Consider the following 16,395-nt stretch of genomic DNA (forward strand, 5'->3'; position numbering starts at 1 on the left):
GTCCCCTAGCCTAGGGACATTTCTGGAGAGATCCCTCACTGCATTTCTGGAGAGATCCCTCACTGCATTTCTGGGACTGGCCTAGGCACAGGAATAAGTAGACAGGGCTTATTTTCTTGGCATTTTGACTCGTCATTTTGCCATCATGGGGAGACATAACCATCAGGTCTTCTTCTTCTTGTGTCTCTATACCATATTTGACCATTTTGTTACACTTGCTTGTGCTCATTTATTGTACTTTGCAAGACCTTTCATTGTGCATGAGCCTTCAAGCAGCAAACATTGCAGCAGCTACTGCATAGTCTAAGGCTCTATGCCCCTGGTGGCAAGGTGGCAGCTGCTATAATGTCCATTTTTTGCTATCAGATATTTTATTCAGCCATTCTTTCCACATTTGTAGTCATGTTTCCTTGGGTGTGGCATCAAAAGGTTGGGTGCTGGTAAGGAAGCTCCTGTGTGGCTTTAGACACTTGTGTGCTGCACAATGGTCATATAGCAGGTGTCTTATCTTCAGTTTGTTTCAATCATTCTATCTTGCTGGCCACTGCTCTTTTGATGTCAGGCAGAGCAATGCCAGCCAGCATAGACACGCTGATCGGGTTGGCAGGCTTCAGACATCCTGGGATACATCGGCAACTATCATTCAGGATGGGGTCAAGGCATTTAGTATGTATGGATCTCTCTCATACAGGGCACGCATACTCAGAAGACGAGAAGCTAAGACCCAGAGCAGTGGTTCAAATGGTTGAAGGGCTAGCTCCCAATTTCAAGTTGATGAGCTTATATAAAATGTTGTTACAAGTGCTCACCTTTGCTTTTGTCTTCATGATGTGTTCTTTGTATGAGAGGGTTCAATTAAGAGTGACTCCAAGGTAAACTGGGTTTGGACAGTGGAAGATTGGGATCCCAAACTATGTAATGCTGAGATGGCAGAGGCCACACGGTTTTTCAGATGGAAGGCACATACTTGTGTTTTTACTGGGTTGGGACATAATTGGTTTTCAATGCAGTATGAGGTTAAGCCAATTAGTGCCACAGGGATTTTTTTCAACATGGTCAAAACTAGTGTTTTGGACTGTTACGCATAGGTCATTTGCAGAGACTAACATTCTGTTTCCAGATCAACTGGTTGTTCATTCATATGAATGTTATATAACAGCAGCGCAAGTATACTCTTTGGCGGAGGACATTAACCTGTTGCCTCCATCTGCTTTGCTTCCCATCCAGTTTGACAAAAAAAATCTGTTTTCAGACAAGGTTCATAACCGCTCTCTAAGCTGTAGATTTTTTGTTATGTCTAGGGACTTGTGAAGGAGTCATCAGTGGTTAACTATTGTAGGCAGCTATTAAGTTAACAAACACAGATCCAGTGATTTGACCTCTTTTAAAAACTTCTTCCATATGCTGAGTTATATTGAGCAGCTGGCTCGTTGTTGATTTTCCAGGGCAAAAGCCACCCTGTTTGGGGAGCAGGTGTTTATCCGCATATGGGGCAAGCTGATTCAGTATCCATTGGTCATACAATTTGTATGTGTGGCATAGGAGAGAGATATCCATCTGACCCAAGGAGCTTCAGACCTCTTTCCCTGGCTTTAGCAGTGCCACTACCTAAGCATGTCATCATATCTTTGCAATTTTTTGACTGGCTATGCATGAGTTATATAGACAGAGAAGCCATTCTCAAGTCTGGGGTCCAAACTGCTTGATTTGTTCAGTAAGTCCAGCATGGGTAACTGGTGCCATCTTAGTCAGGGGGAGCACATGCCCCCCCTGTAACCAGTCCTGCCAACTGGGGGAGGATGTCCTCCAATGGCTGATTTCGCTGCCCAGGGGGGCGGGTCCCCTCGCAGCCAATCTCACTGCCCAGGTAGACCCCTGCAGCTGATCCTATGATGGCCAGTCCCGCAACGGCTGATCACTGTGGCTGCTTCTGGGAATGGCTGCGGCCACTTCTGGAAGCAGCTGCAGTGATCAGCCAGCGTTTGCGGAGGGGGGCACCAGCGCTCCTGCCTGCCCCTCTGCCCATTGCCTAAGCGGCAAGTGCGCTGGCACTCTCAGGGGGTACGTACGTACCTCTGTGCGCCCCCTACACATCACCACTGTTGCAAAGTCTGGTTGCTTTCCCTGTCTTCAGTGTGTAAATACCAGCATTCAACTCTGTTGTTAAGAAGGGGCTTATAAAACCCAGGCCCTTAAGGTACGTTTACCTTTCCAGGCTGAGGGGTTTTTTTTGTTTGGTTGGTTTTGGTTTTCAGGCTTTTTCCATTGAGAAGCATCTGGTGAGCAGTTTGATTAGTGGTGGGATGTGAGAGGAAGGGAATATCCATTTCAAGAACAGAGAACTGAGTCACGCTGTCCAAAGTCACACAGGTGTTCTGTAGCAAGCTGAGAACAGAGCTGCATATCTTGTGCACCCCAGGCTGGCGCCTTAATCACAAAATTACTCTTCTTCTCTGCAGGCTTTCCAGCAGCTAGGAATCTGGCTAATATGCTCGATTTCCTAAGGAATTGCCAGACAGGGTGACTGATTCACTCTTTGGTAGAGATGTCTTTTTTTCGTCTTATGGAGAAGGACTATGAGCATAGATTTTACAGCACAGGTGCCAAGAACTGCAGGACGGGTCATACATATGCATTTAATACAAAAATATATAACTAACTCATGTTCATAAAGAACTGTATTAAATGCATATGTATGTCCTGCACTGCAGTTTTCCTATCCGTCCCAGCAATTACATTTTAATGCTACTACCAGTTATAAATTCTAACAGCCTGCTAGGTCAAAAAAATGCTAGTTGGCAATCTACAAGAGTCATTTCCAATTGTGTCACACATGATGGTATTTGATTTGACTTCACATGACAATTTTAAAATAGGAAATAAATCCTGTTGTACTACACTGATTTGCTGCCACTGTCAAGAATGGATTTCCGAGTTGCTTACAGAATAGGGAGTAGGGAATGGGAACAGGGAAGTGAACCAGTTGCATTAAGTGATCATAAGCAGTGATTTTAATATTTTTATATCAAAGTGTTTGGGTTCTAACATTGTTTAAAGAAGCAACAATAATGTTTGTCTTCATCTGAACATTGCATATTTGCACAGAGGGTGGGATTTTTAATAAGTCAGTATTCTCATCGACTTCAATAGGATCAGAGTCAGGCTGAATAACTGGGGAGTTAGTTGGGATTCTCATCTGAAAATGGGCTTTTCCAATAGTGTTCTCACTGGAAAATGGGCATTTCCCCTATGAAAAGAAAAAAATTTTACAAAACCAAACCCTCACAACCTCACTTTTTCAGAACACAGCCGCATTTTTTTAATCCAAACTGTTACTGCCATGTTTATTGATAGATTAAATTTACTAAAGCTGTGTAGACAACCATATCCAACAAGTTTTCTGTAGAAAACTGGATGGAAAATAATTTATGAAAAATGAAAAGTGAAGTTTCTCTAAACTCTGCAAAATGTCTACAACTCTAATTTTTATCTCCCCTCCCCCCACTCCCAAAAGAACTGGCTCTTTCTTTTTCCATTCTATTTGTTGAGTAAGAGTATTCAGATGGGACACAAAGAGTATGCATCTACATAGCAAAGGAAGGAGCAACTAGAGTAGGTATGCCACAGGGTCCTTACCAATGCTCTCAGCACAGGTAATAACAAAAGTGATGCAGTTATGCACTGAAGGTACAAAATTCAGCAGAGGCTGAGTGTGTCCACTGGGGATCCTGGGGATGTACAGCAAAAGCTTTGTTATCCAGCACCCCTGGGGAATCAGGGGTGGACTCCAGCTGGGGTCTGCCCGGCCAGGCAATTAAACCAGGAAGGGGTCTGGGGCAGAAGTTCCATCAACTGGTTTGACCTCAATCAGTTAAGTCTGATAGTACGTTCAACCAGGTTTACCTTAAACCGGGATGGCCAGCCTGGCAGTTGCCTCAAGTAAACTGGTCAGGGAGGGGGTTTAATTCCCTCCTCCTTGTCCCACTGGTACAAACCTGGGCTGGGGTCTTCCTGGCATTCCCCCTTGCTGCTGCAGTGGCAGGGGTGTGGGTGTGACCAGACACCAGCTGGCATGGCCCCCTGAAACAAAGGATGCAGGGAGGGGGTTTACTCTTCCCTCTGCCACCAGGGAGTGCAGTCAGGGGCTGCTAGCCCTGACCACTACTGATCACTCCCTGTGTGTGGCGAGTGGTGAAATTAGCCCTTTCTCTGCCCCCTTCACCAGATGCCAGAAGGAGGGGGACAATAAACCCCCTCCCTGACCCTTTCACCTAAGGGGCCCATGCTGGCTGGCCTCTGCCACACCCCTATCCCTGCCACTGAAGCAGCCAGGGGGAAGGACCCTGATGAGGCAGCAGCCCCCATGGTGGTGCCCCAGGAGCACAAGACATTTCCTGGCGGCGGGGCCTGCACTGTGGATGGGAACGTGGCAGGGACAGCTGCTGTACTCTGTGCAGGGCGAGCAGTGGTGGCATGCTGGGGAGTCTTGGAGGGCTATGGCCACCCCTCTGAGTCCTGGTGCCGCTGCTTGCCCTGCGCAATCTGCAGCAGCTCTGCCTGTCCTGCTTCTGCCTGCAGTGCAGCCTACCTTCTGGGAAAAGGTTTGCGCTCCCAGGGACGCCATTACAGCATCAGGGTCCCTCCCTCCTCACCACTCCAGCAGCAGGAGTGGGAGTGTGGCCAGAGGCCAGCCAGAATGGCCCACTTAGGCAAGGGTAGCAGAGTGGGTGTTTATTTCCCCCTCCCTCCAGCATCTAGCAAAGGGGTAGGGAGGGGTCTGATTTTACTGCTTGCCCCACACGGGGATCATTCAGTGGAGGTGGCATTTAGGGATAGCAGACCCCCACCCTGCTCCTTTTGCCTCAGGAGGCCATGCCCCCACCATGCCCCCACCCCTACAGCAGTGAGCGGGGAGTGCCAGGCAGACCCTGACTCAGGTCCATGCTGGTGGGACAGGGAAGGGGGAATTAAACCATCTCCCTGGCCAGTTCACTTGAGGCTACTGCTGAGGCTGACCATGCACTCTCCCCCACCCCCCAGAATAGCTTCCCTGTAGCTGAGGGTGCACTCTAGCACCCCCGCCTTCTGGCCTGAGCTATTGCAGGCATGTGCCTCCATTTCCTGAGTCAAAAGTGAACGTCTGTTCACTTGCAAATTGGTTCAATCTACACAGGTCAGACTAACCTGCAAAGATTGAATCAATTCAGGCTCTGGCTTTTTGATTGTCTGTCTCTAGCCATGTCTATAGGCCTGGATTAAGTATGGGACTCTGCCTCTGGAAACCAGGACTCTAACGTTGACCTGGGCAATCAGACTCCTTGGGTTTTTACTGAGAAAGAGAGAGCACTGACTCAGAAATGTTCACACTTTCTTACAAGGTAACTTTAAAATCTATTTTTGGTTATTTATGGGATTTCAAACAACATTGCAATTTTCTCATTTCCAGGGCTGCTAATGGTAAAGCTGATTCTTTTGACCTATGTTGCATAGTCAAATGGGACATCTTTGTTGGGTCATCATTAAAATGGCAGCCCTGATCAAATAGAGGCATTAAAAGGCAAATCATTTAGGAATAAATTATGCACAGGATTTCTGAAGTCCAATTTAATAGCTTGAAGATAAAATACATGTAAAATCAAAGTCCTCCTCTTCTGTGTCTTTTGTTATCTAATTCAACAAAAGATATCTGTTTTCCCTGACTGAAATATTAGGGGACTTGGATAGCCCATTGCTGTGTGGCAAAAAGGTCATTTCAGCAAAGCAACAATATTGTACAATCAATATAAAAATAATTTAAGTTCCAACTGCATTACACTGTAATGCTAGGGCATACCAAAGGCAATCAAAAGGGCATTTAGCAATTAGAAGTTTAATCAATTTCCCAACCACATTCCTTGCAGGCCAAATGAGAAATAGGTATCATTAGAGTCCACTGTTTACTGATTCAGATTTATATTACACCCAAAAAGGCACTGAAAAGATACTGTTAAGTTTACCAAGTCAAGCATTCAAAAGCTAAGAAATGCTGGCGTTAAGGTAACCTGTGCAAACTTAATTGTCCCCTATGTGCATATATATTATGATAATAACACTATCACGTTCTGTTTGTCCAAGTGATATGTTTGGACAAATAGTAATAACCCCTTGCTTTCTTCAAAGCCTGAGGGTTTTTCTGAGAGAGAATTTTTATGGCATGGGAAAACAGTGCATTTTTTCTTAATCCCATTCTTAGGAATGAGTGCACTGTTGTTTTTGTCCAAGCTTTTCAAATAAGCTAGCTTGGCACATTTCATTCTGCACAGTTTGGCAATGTCTGACTAATTAAAAGCAACTAAAAACAAAGTCCTGTAATGGAAAGTTCTGGGAATCCTCGCCTACTATCTCCATGCCAGTGCATGCACATATGAATCAGAAACCTAGGGTCTGACCCTGTTTCCACTCAGGGAGAGGTCAAAATTCCCATTTTCTTTTGTAGAAACTTGCTTGTATGTCAGCTAATTAATATGCAATACTGAGCTATGTAAAATTGGAAACATGCAATAAAACAAAGTTGTCTCTTATTTTGGATGACCCAAATGAAAAAAGCAAATCTAAAACTTAGTCTTAGTATTCTTTTTTGTCCTTTTCTCCTGATGGACTTTGGTGGATATAAGTACAGCTAGATATAATAATATTTGAGTTAATTCATTTGTAAGCATAATATATAAAAGCACAAATTGTAGTTGGACTGAAATTTGCTTCTCTGTTTCACAAAATTAATCCCAGAAAATTCCAAAACATCTTTGTAAAATATCCTGAAATTACAACATTAGATTTTAAAAGTCAAAACACAAAACTGAGATCCTTTAAAAACTGAATTTCAGAAAACTGATCCAGATTGACAGATATGATGAATAGAAATGCCAGTAGGTGGCCAACAGACCATAGCCATAGTAAAGTCTATGCGCTTTAAGCATTTTAAGTGAGGCACTATTTCACTTGTTCCTAAGTATAGGCTCAAAGGACAGTGACTGATAGCCTGGAGAGGACTAGATATTGAAGCTCATAGGCTGAACACACACAAAAGGAAGTCCAACGACTGCTGCTATGAAAATAAATCGTAGTTTGCAGGTGTACCTTGCATAAAACGAAGTCCATCCATTTCAAACAGCCTCAATGGCCACAGGACCAGAACAATGTGGAAACAAATATGAAGCCGGCAATAAAAATTATGCCCCTGGGCTAAGGCTATTGCCTCGCACAGCATGGCAGCAATCAAAAAGGGTTTCCAAATGTGGTCCTGTCCATCTGCTCTGAGCATAGACCCAAAGGCCCCAGGTGCTGTTTGCTGTAAAAGCAAGAGCTGCACTCATAGACCACTTTATAGCCTGTGGAGTTAAAATGACCATTTTGTGTTGCAAGCACTAAGTAAATGCTCTCCAGACAGTTAATATATTACTGCCAGATTCCTGTCTGTCTCTGCCTTGCTATGTATGTGTAATCTATATTCTATATCAGAGAAAATGATGGATGGATAGCATATATTTAAATTGGTCTCTTTTTGCATGTGTATCAGTAACTGAGTAAATGAAGACACTAGACAATTAGGCAAGCACTGAAAGGGTACAAGCATGTCTGGCTGAGCTCAGGGTTTTTCCAGGTAAAGCACAGCTGTCAGGTCAAACATCATACTTGACCCCTCAATAAAGAAGAGCTGGCCAAAATGATGCCTTGAATCTTTGATTCTTTTCCAGCATGTCAGGCTTGTGGTTTAATTCAGGTCTAACAAAGGATGTGTTTACAATAGTTGCTTCAACTGAACTTTTCCTGGGTGCCACCCCCTGCGAGGGCAAGCCCATTCCAAATAGTGCTTATCGTGACTTGGTGTGTTCGTGAGAACTACCTGCAGACAAAGACAAGTCAACAAGTTGATCTTCACTTTATCTTCAGCTGATTTTATTGCTCGTCATTCATAAGACAAAGCTCTTCCATTGTACAAAAAGTGGAATCTTGTCCCTACAATCTAATACAATGGACAAAATGTATTTGTCTTCCAAAAAAGCCAGTTTGGATCACCTGTGGAGTTCTTAGTCAAATGCTCTCCCAAAAGTAAACTCCAGTGGTGCTGGAATTACTTGCTTGAAAACCTTCATTATTCAAGCAGTATATAAAATGGAAGTAAGGATCATCTCAGATTTTTCTTTCTCCCTTCACCTTTTCATTTCCATAAACTGTATCTACACAGTCAACGTATTGCTTGTCGTGGCAGGACCCTCAAGCAACTGCACTGCCTAAGGAGGCTGCTTTCTAAGCCAGAAGCAATGTGATTGTATCAGCATGGACGGACTAAGCAGCTGTCATTTAGGTGGGATAATTAGGACTGCTAAGTACTTCACAGAGCGCGCCTGGCTTAGGAGGCAGCAGCCCCAGTGCAGTGTAGCGTGCCCACGGGCACCGTGGCTGGGAATGGTAAGTTTCCTGTACAGATACAGCCAGAGAGGTTTCTTTTGCAAGTAATGCAGCTCAGGAATTTTTCAAGAAAAGAGATTTTTTTTTTTAGCAGAGAAGACTGATTCACCAACACCAGAGCTGTGGGGGAAATGTATCCCTTTCAGTTAATCTGTCCTCAGGAGGGATTTCCAAGCGCAGGCTGGTATTTTTGATGAGCAGCAGCTATACCAGTGGATCAGAGCAGGAACTTAAAATTTAGATCTGCCATTTCCCAGGTAAATAAACCTTACTACTAAGCTATTTATGATTCTGGTGTAATTAGTTTCCCCGCCCCATCTCATCATGAAAGAGTTCAGTTTTGTTACACCTCAACAAGGAAACAGATTCTGAAACCACAAAGTATTTTGCGGAATGGAATTTGTGTTTTAGCCGGCCCTCGATTCAAACAGGCTTAAGTTGTCTGGCATCTCTTATAGAGATGCTTCACTCTCTTAAGCCACTTTCGCATAGGTGTGTCTCTATCTTTGACCAGTTTTTCAGGTTAACAACACTGTAAGTGAGAAAAGACCCACACAGCATTACAATGAGAATTGATATTTTCTCGTTGTTGTTGAATTTCCTCTTCCGTAGGGCACTAATGGCACCAAGATGAGGCACTGGGGCCGAGGACAAGAAATATACAATTCCACAATGCTCCTGGCAGCTCTCAGTAAATTCTCCCAGAATAAATACGATAATCTGGCCAATTCACTGTGCTGAATTCAGAGTCAGGTTTTAACAAGCTCTGAATTACAAGGATTTAATCTCCAAACAGCAGAAGTCACATGGACATTTCTTTCTATTGTGTCATTGCTTTCCCCTCAATGTAGGAATTAACCTGGAAGCTCTGCATGGAAGGGACTCTTTGGGTTTTGCAGCCCAGTCTCAGTATCACTCTTCCTTTGTTGTTGCCATGGGCCTCTTGGCAACATGGCAAAAATGCCATACCAGGGATGACCAACTATTTTTCTATATTTTATTGCAAGTGAGCGCTCTCGCTTGCAGCTCTATATGACACCAGGCAGTGCAAGACATCAAGATTTTTTAAAAAATCATAATTCCTCTATTAGCTGGGGAGAAGAACCTGCCCATACGACCTGGACAAGCACCTTGTACACCAGTACACAGCACAGTTTCAAGACAGCTGAGTTACACCAAAATGGCACTCTTTTTAGTGGAACTGTTCCCCCAACGCACTCCAAAATCAGGCCTTAGGATTCCAAAGGAACTGTAAAATAAGCAAGTTAAATTCTGATTTCATTTACATGACATAAATCCAGAAGAACTATGAAAATAGTTCATTGTAGTCAAAAGGCAAGATCTCCATTTTACTATGTAACTTAGATGGGTATCTGACCCAAGAAAAGTCATGAATCAATTCAGAATCAAACAATAAGCATCCATGTGCTGGCACCTGCATATCAACATGCGCAGAACCAAGACAGCCGGTTTATGTATATCAGTGTAGATCTAAGACACAGAATCTGCTTGAAATTGCCAGTGATTCAAGGTGGCTTGTGTTCCCAGTTCTAGCGCATCTCTAATTGTGATCAGCAGTTGTCTGAGTTTGTGGCTACACTGATAAGCACCATGGTCTCTTGAATACTAATGCTAGCTTAATGGCCCATTGTTTGCCTAGAGCAGGGGTTGTCATGTTGAATATGTATGGGAATGTTATTTAAAGATACCCCTGGCAAGGTCTGATAAACCTTTCTTGGTTGCCTTATTTTAGGCGTTGAGATTATTAGGTACTTCTTTCTTCTCCTTCCCAGATAGCAATATATTATTCCATATTACTTTTTCACCTGCCTGAAATTTCTAACCTCAGATCCAAATCAGCTAAGAGAAATCTGCCCGTTTCTTCTCCGGACACAGAAATGTGCACACACTTTTGTTAGTACCATGCAGTGATGCAAGCATCAGTGAAAATACCTCCGTGCTTCTTTTATAAAAAATGCAAAACCCTTTCAATTAACATTTTAATTAGAAGAGATGCTTACCATAAAAGTGTCCTGTATTTTCATAAAATCATGAATACTTAGTCTGTTTTCAAGTTGCTCAGTTTTCATTATAGTTTTCCCTGAAGTCCGGCAGCCAGCACAGGACTGGGAATCTTTAAATGAAAGATGATTACAGCTCATGCTTGATTCACTTCGGTTACCATCTTCAGGCACTTAAGTTTATACTCTACTCAACACCTGTCCTTGAAGAAGAAAAAACAAAAAAAGGTTTATTGTGTAGAAGTCTGGTAGCCTCAGCTATGCAACCAAGTAGTTAAAAAAATTGAAAACAAAATATCTGCTTAAATAAGCCAGTGAAAATGCTTTAAAATATTGACCTTTTTTTCCCCCAGTAAATAGCAGTGTTAGAAAACTACTCCCAGACACCATAAGGTACAATAACTCCTCTGATTGTAAGTAACTAATACAGAAAGTAAATTTACATTAATAGTTGGCATCTGAATATGCATTAGAAAGTCAGTTATTGAAAATACATTTTGCTTACCTTCTTACTAATAACGTGCTATTTAATGTAGTGATTAGAACTCCATTATCTTTCCCACACACATTTGCTAAATTGTAACACTTTTCCTCTAGAGGAAAGAGAGTTTAAACTTAAGGCCATATTTACAGGAACAGTGAAGTCCTTTGTTTCCTTTTTCTTGGTGCTTACAAACGTTTCCTGGTAACCCATACAAACCTAGATCAGCCTCCTGCCCTCCCTCCTCCCATTATTGGTCAAAATGGAAGCGTTTGCACAAGAGATCTTTGCACAAGTGATCATTAAAACCAAGGCAAGGAATACAGCTAGGAAGAGATGATTCTATAATCAGGTGTACAGCATGGCCTTTTACTTTGAAGATTATTTTTACATAACAAAACTTATTTTAAATGAGCCGTTTTATATAAGATACACTTCAAATCTGGTGCCTGATCTTTTCAGCACCTGCTGCCTGGTAAAGTCCTGCTAATTTCAATGTGATTTAACCAAGTAGCAAAAAGGTGAGAGAGGGATTAGGCTTCTTCTCCTCTGCTTGGGTTCAGATTAGTATAGTGTTTATGAATGTACACAGATCCTTATCCGGACTGAACCCCAGTATGCTACATGTCAAACAAATACAAACAACTCTTTTTTCTCTAATAGGGCTTTAATCTCATTAAATGGTAATGAACATTATTTGCATGCTTAAGTTTTTCAGGATTAGTGGTAGAGAAGATGAAAATGGTAGTTGCCTCACTGATGGATTCAGGGTGGTGTTCCTGTGTACAGGTGATAGTGTGGAGAAAAGCAAAGATACAGTGGATAGAAGAATGGAAACAGTATTCCTTTGAAACAGCAGTGGTATGCTTCATTTAAAAATGCTTTTCTAGGTCACACACTGTACCCGTACACAAAATTGAAAGAAATGGAAGGAACTCCTTTATTTTGTGTTCTTGGTACTCTATTTTGTGCATTCCTCAACCTGGACTGATTCGGCTACGTTACTTTATGCCAGATGAAAATTTAATCTAGTTCAGACCCTTTGGATATGGAATTAAACCAAACCACAAAACTGTTACTGTTGATTTTAGACATTGCAGCCAATTACACTTATTTAACTGAAGTCCAGAGTCAAATTTAATGCAAAATGATTGGTTTAAATTCTCCAGTGACCCTCTTTCTTTCCTGCAGACACTCAGACTACTGACATACTGTATTAACTGATTTTGGTTTACATCTCAGGCATACAGAATTCTGCAAGTCCCTAGTGTGGTGAATGCAGATGTGTTTAATCCACTTCTGAGAGAGGCAAGGTGGGTAGGTGCCACCTTTTTCTTCCCCCTGCCCTTCCCTACCCTTTGTATTCTAATCACTGCTTTCTACTTTAAAACCTGCTTTCTGCAGTCCCTTCACAGCACCTGATAAAGCAAGCCATATACCTATGAAAGCTTATGCTGTACATCTCCGAGTCATTTTTCCAAATGTTCATAACAACGTGTGGTTGGTGACAGGGCTTTTTTCTACTTTATTCATACATTTCAGCTGGTATTTATTTTATCAAGACCATATGCTTTGTTGTTCTTCATCTGCTTAATGGGTTTCAAGCCCTCAGTAAACTGGTAGATTTGCAAGGTAGACCTTAAAGGGATGTTATGGAATGACTTTGATCACATTGTCTTTGACATGAGAAGCTCAGTTCAGGAGCTGTTGAAAGTGCTCCTTCCACCATGCATTGATGCTGGAGCCATCTTTCAAGAGGGTTGTTAAATAATGCTTGGAATCACTGTCAACTTCATGAAAAACAAGGTACTTTACCAATCCACCACAAACCAATGAGGTGCTCCTCCACATATGACAGTAGAGGGCAATCCTTGGAGAACATTAAGCATTTCCCCTACCTGGGTAGCCACCTCTCCCAAACAAGTAAATGCAGACAACAATATTCAGCCCTGGATAAAATCAGTTAGGGCTGCCTTTGAACATGTCTGAAACCATGTCTTTGATAGTCAAGACATCAGGACCAAACCCGAAATCCTCATCTACCAGGCTGTTGTTATCCCTAACCCCATGGAAAGTTACAATCAGCGATGTCTTTGGAAAATTCTCCATAATCAGCCAGAAAGAAAAAGAATGAACACCAGTGTCCTGGCTCAAGCAATCACCACAACCAAAGTCACATTTATATGGCATAAGTTCCATTGAACCGGATGTGTCATAAGGATGCCCACCAACTAGCTCCCAGAATAGGTCTCACACTCACAAATCAACAGTTACCATTCTAGGTGTGGGCAAAAAGAAGGGATTCAAGGACACTCAGAAGGCCAAATTTAAGAATCTGAGATAGTAATATCAATACTTGGGAGATTCAAGCACTGAACTGGCCCCAAGCACACAATGATGTACAACAAAGCATCAGTCATTTTGAGCAAACACCTTCCTATGGAGATGGATAGATGGAAGAAAAAGGGAAAGAGCTGTGACCTGACATCACCAGGATCTACTTCTGCCTTTTAAAACTATTTGCCTTGTCTGCAATCAAACATGCATGTCTTGGATCGGCCTCCTCAGTCATTTATGGACTTATCAATTACTTTTGTATTTATTGGAAAACTCATCCTCAGATTCAGGGACTGCCACCAACAATGAAAGGACAATATTGAATAAGAAATGGCCATAAAAATATAGGCTAAAAATTAGGTGTCTAGCCCCTTGAAGAATGAAGTTCTTGAATAGCCTTCCAATAGGAACAGTAGGGGCAAACATCACTAGTTTTGAGATGGAGCTTGAAAATGTAACAAATGAGCTACGACACGACATGGCTTTCTGCCAGAGAAGCAACTGGACCTGATGTCTCAGGAGGTCCCTTTCAGTTCTGTGCTCTTATGTGATGATTAGCCTTGGAAAGGCAGTCTGCTTCTTCTGATGGACTATTTTGAAGGAACTTTCCACCCTGCAAAAAGAGAAATGAGAGAGAAAACCAGATACACAAATAAAAGCTTGGCAACACTAGATACAGACGCGCAACAAGGATGCCTCGAACACTCCAACTGCCGCAGACAGAAGCAAAGAGTAATTAAGATGGCAAAGAAAGCAAATCCTCTCTGTTGGGCAGTCAGACCCAGCAAACGGATTCAAAGGAACTTAGAGAGATTCATCAACGTAATAAGCTTGGGCAGCCTGGGCAAGGCAGCTCCTATAGACATGAAGTGAATCTGTTCTCCCCCAGCAAAGCCACAGCAGGCTACCATCAAACTAGCTCTCCTCATACCTCAAAGAAAGATCTCAGTTTATCACAACAAGCACCCCCAAAATAGGGTAGTAGAGGACGGGGACTTGCAGCAATACACCCTCAATTTGCACCCTCAGGAATTAAGCTAAGCCATTTCCAATTTTCTTATCTTGATGATTCCCTTTAAGATGCAATCATTTTGCATCCCTTCTTCTGAGTCCTATGTTTGTGATCAATTTCTGTCTAGTTAATAAAAAAAAAAAAAAACTTTGAAAATTTTATGGTTGATGAAGCTAAAATGGAAAGGAATGATCTCATAAATCAAAGCCTTATAGCGAGCTTGCTGCTGAGTGGTATATACAATGATTATTGGACAATTTATGAAGACAAGTTGAATGAAAATGAATTTCTTTCCCTGACATTTATAGGGAAAAGGTCTGCAAGCAAGAACACTGGAACGCAAGTTACACTTGTAAAGCTAGTCATGATAATGAGAATAAACAAGCTGACATATGAAACAGGTTTTTAGAGCCATAAAACTGCTCGTATATTCAACGTGAAGGTGCCCATCTTCCATTGTTTTGATAAATCATGAAGTTATTCTTAAGCATGTAGCCCCAACAGGTTTTTCAGAGATTATGCCTGCTGCTCTATTATCTCAGCAGGAAGGTAATACTTTACACTGTGAAGCTTTCAGTTACCCTCTTGTAGAAGGTACTTGTTTATACTTTGATTTCCTAACCTACATGAGACTGCTAAACAACAGTGGACTTTAAGACTTCCTATGTTTTTATACTATGCTACAAACAATTTATATAAAGCCTTTCTGTAAAAATGCTTTAAAAAGGATAATAGTTCTTTTGCTTCAGTAAAACCCAGATTTTTCTAATTACAGGTTCCCATTGCTCTTATGCCATGACCCTTTTTATACCAAAAATTTGTTTTATGAGAGGTAATTTCAGTCTTATGCGAGTGTGCTGGAAACTCATTTCTCAGAGCAGCTGGTGCCTGTGCTCCTGCAGCTGCCCCAGGAACAGTGCAACACCATGTGCGTCCTGCCACCGGGCCGGCAGGGGGTGCGGCGGAGCCCCGGGGCACTGCTCCTGGGACAGCCATAGTTGGGTGCAAATCACAGCGGCAGCCGCCGATCTGCTGTTGGTAAGTACGAAAATTGTCTTGTAAGTGGTAGAAATTGGTCGGGGGTGGGGGGGTGTCAGTGTAATCGAGGTCTTGGAATGTATCCCTATTTGTTACATTGTAAAGCAGGTTCCCTTTTTTGAGCCATTTTCCAGGAACATATGTACAGCACAAAGCGAGGGAAACCTGTAATGTTATTATTTATTGGCTGTTCTATTGCATGCTATGACTTAAAATTAGTCCAAAAAATATATTCAAGGCAGACTGATCTAAAAAAACCCAACAGAAAACACCTTTACCTGCTGTATTAGCACTTAGAAAGCAAATCTTTGCAAGTTACCCAGGTAACTTCCATATAGACAGCAAGCCAGGATAGGTTTCAGTTACCACTGTGCAGTAGCTGTTGGTAAATGACTCGGTACATTCATGAGGAATTTAATTTAACCTCCTCTTTACTTTCCTCAATGCTGTTTCATTCTTTTTGCCAGCACATCCAGCAAGGAAGTTTTATCAAATATGGAAGTATAATCTCGGTTTCCAATTCAAATAGACAGGTTCAGACATTCTACTGAACTGGTAGAGCATACTCTATGGCGATGCTTGAAAAAGTACCTGAAAACCACGTTTAAATTTTGTAAGTCTAGATTGGCTGTACATGGTAACAGAGTCCTCCAAACTGAGTTAGAGCAGCCTTGAGGTTACTTTAAAAGTAAGCAACTTGCCTCAAAATAAGTGATCCTGCAACTAAGGATCTCAGTGTGCAAATAAATTATTGTTTTCTTCACCAGCACCAAAATGCATGACAGGCCTGGAATCGTTCCTGTTTCTCTGTAACCAGAGAATCTACCCACCCTAAAAATGATCCTCCAAAGGCCAACTACACCACCTAAGGGCGAGAACTGTATGGATTGTATTTAAAATAAATAAATAAAAGCTAGTTAGTGCAGGGAAAAATCTGGGACAACTCTGAGTTTGAAGTTTTTCAACAAACAATATTTGATTGATTAAATTCTTACTAAAGCAGATGCAGGAAATTTGAGACTGATGAATACTTCAACTGAGTCTAATAGTATAGCACG

The 16,395-nt window shown here is 42.1% G+C and overlaps 1 protein-coding gene across 1 annotated transcript in view; it reads right to left on the minus strand.

Annotated features, from left to right (window-relative positions):
- WDR49 (WD repeat domain 49) overlaps window positions 1-11,100 on the minus strand; it is a 75,883-nt gene extending 64,783 nt beyond the window's left edge. The window contains exons 1-2 of the mRNA XM_090054449.1: window positions 10,975-11,100; window positions 10,470-10,672 (exon numbers count right to left, since the gene is read on the minus strand). Coding sequence (XP_089910575.1) covers window positions 10,470-10,610 — 141 coding nt within the window. The 5' untranslated portion in view covers window positions 10,611-10,672; window positions 10,975-11,100. The remainder of the gene's footprint in view (window positions 1-10,469; window positions 10,673-10,974) is intronic.
- Window positions 11,101-16,395: the final 5,295 nt, after the last annotated feature.

This window comes from Crocodylus siamensis, chromosome 6 (genome assembly GCF_052110815.1).
Source record: "Crocodylus siamensis isolate JL-2025a chromosome 6, ASM5211081v1, whole genome shotgun sequence".
Classification (NCBI taxonomy): Eukaryota; Metazoa; Chordata; order Crocodylia; family Crocodylidae; genus Crocodylus; species Crocodylus siamensis.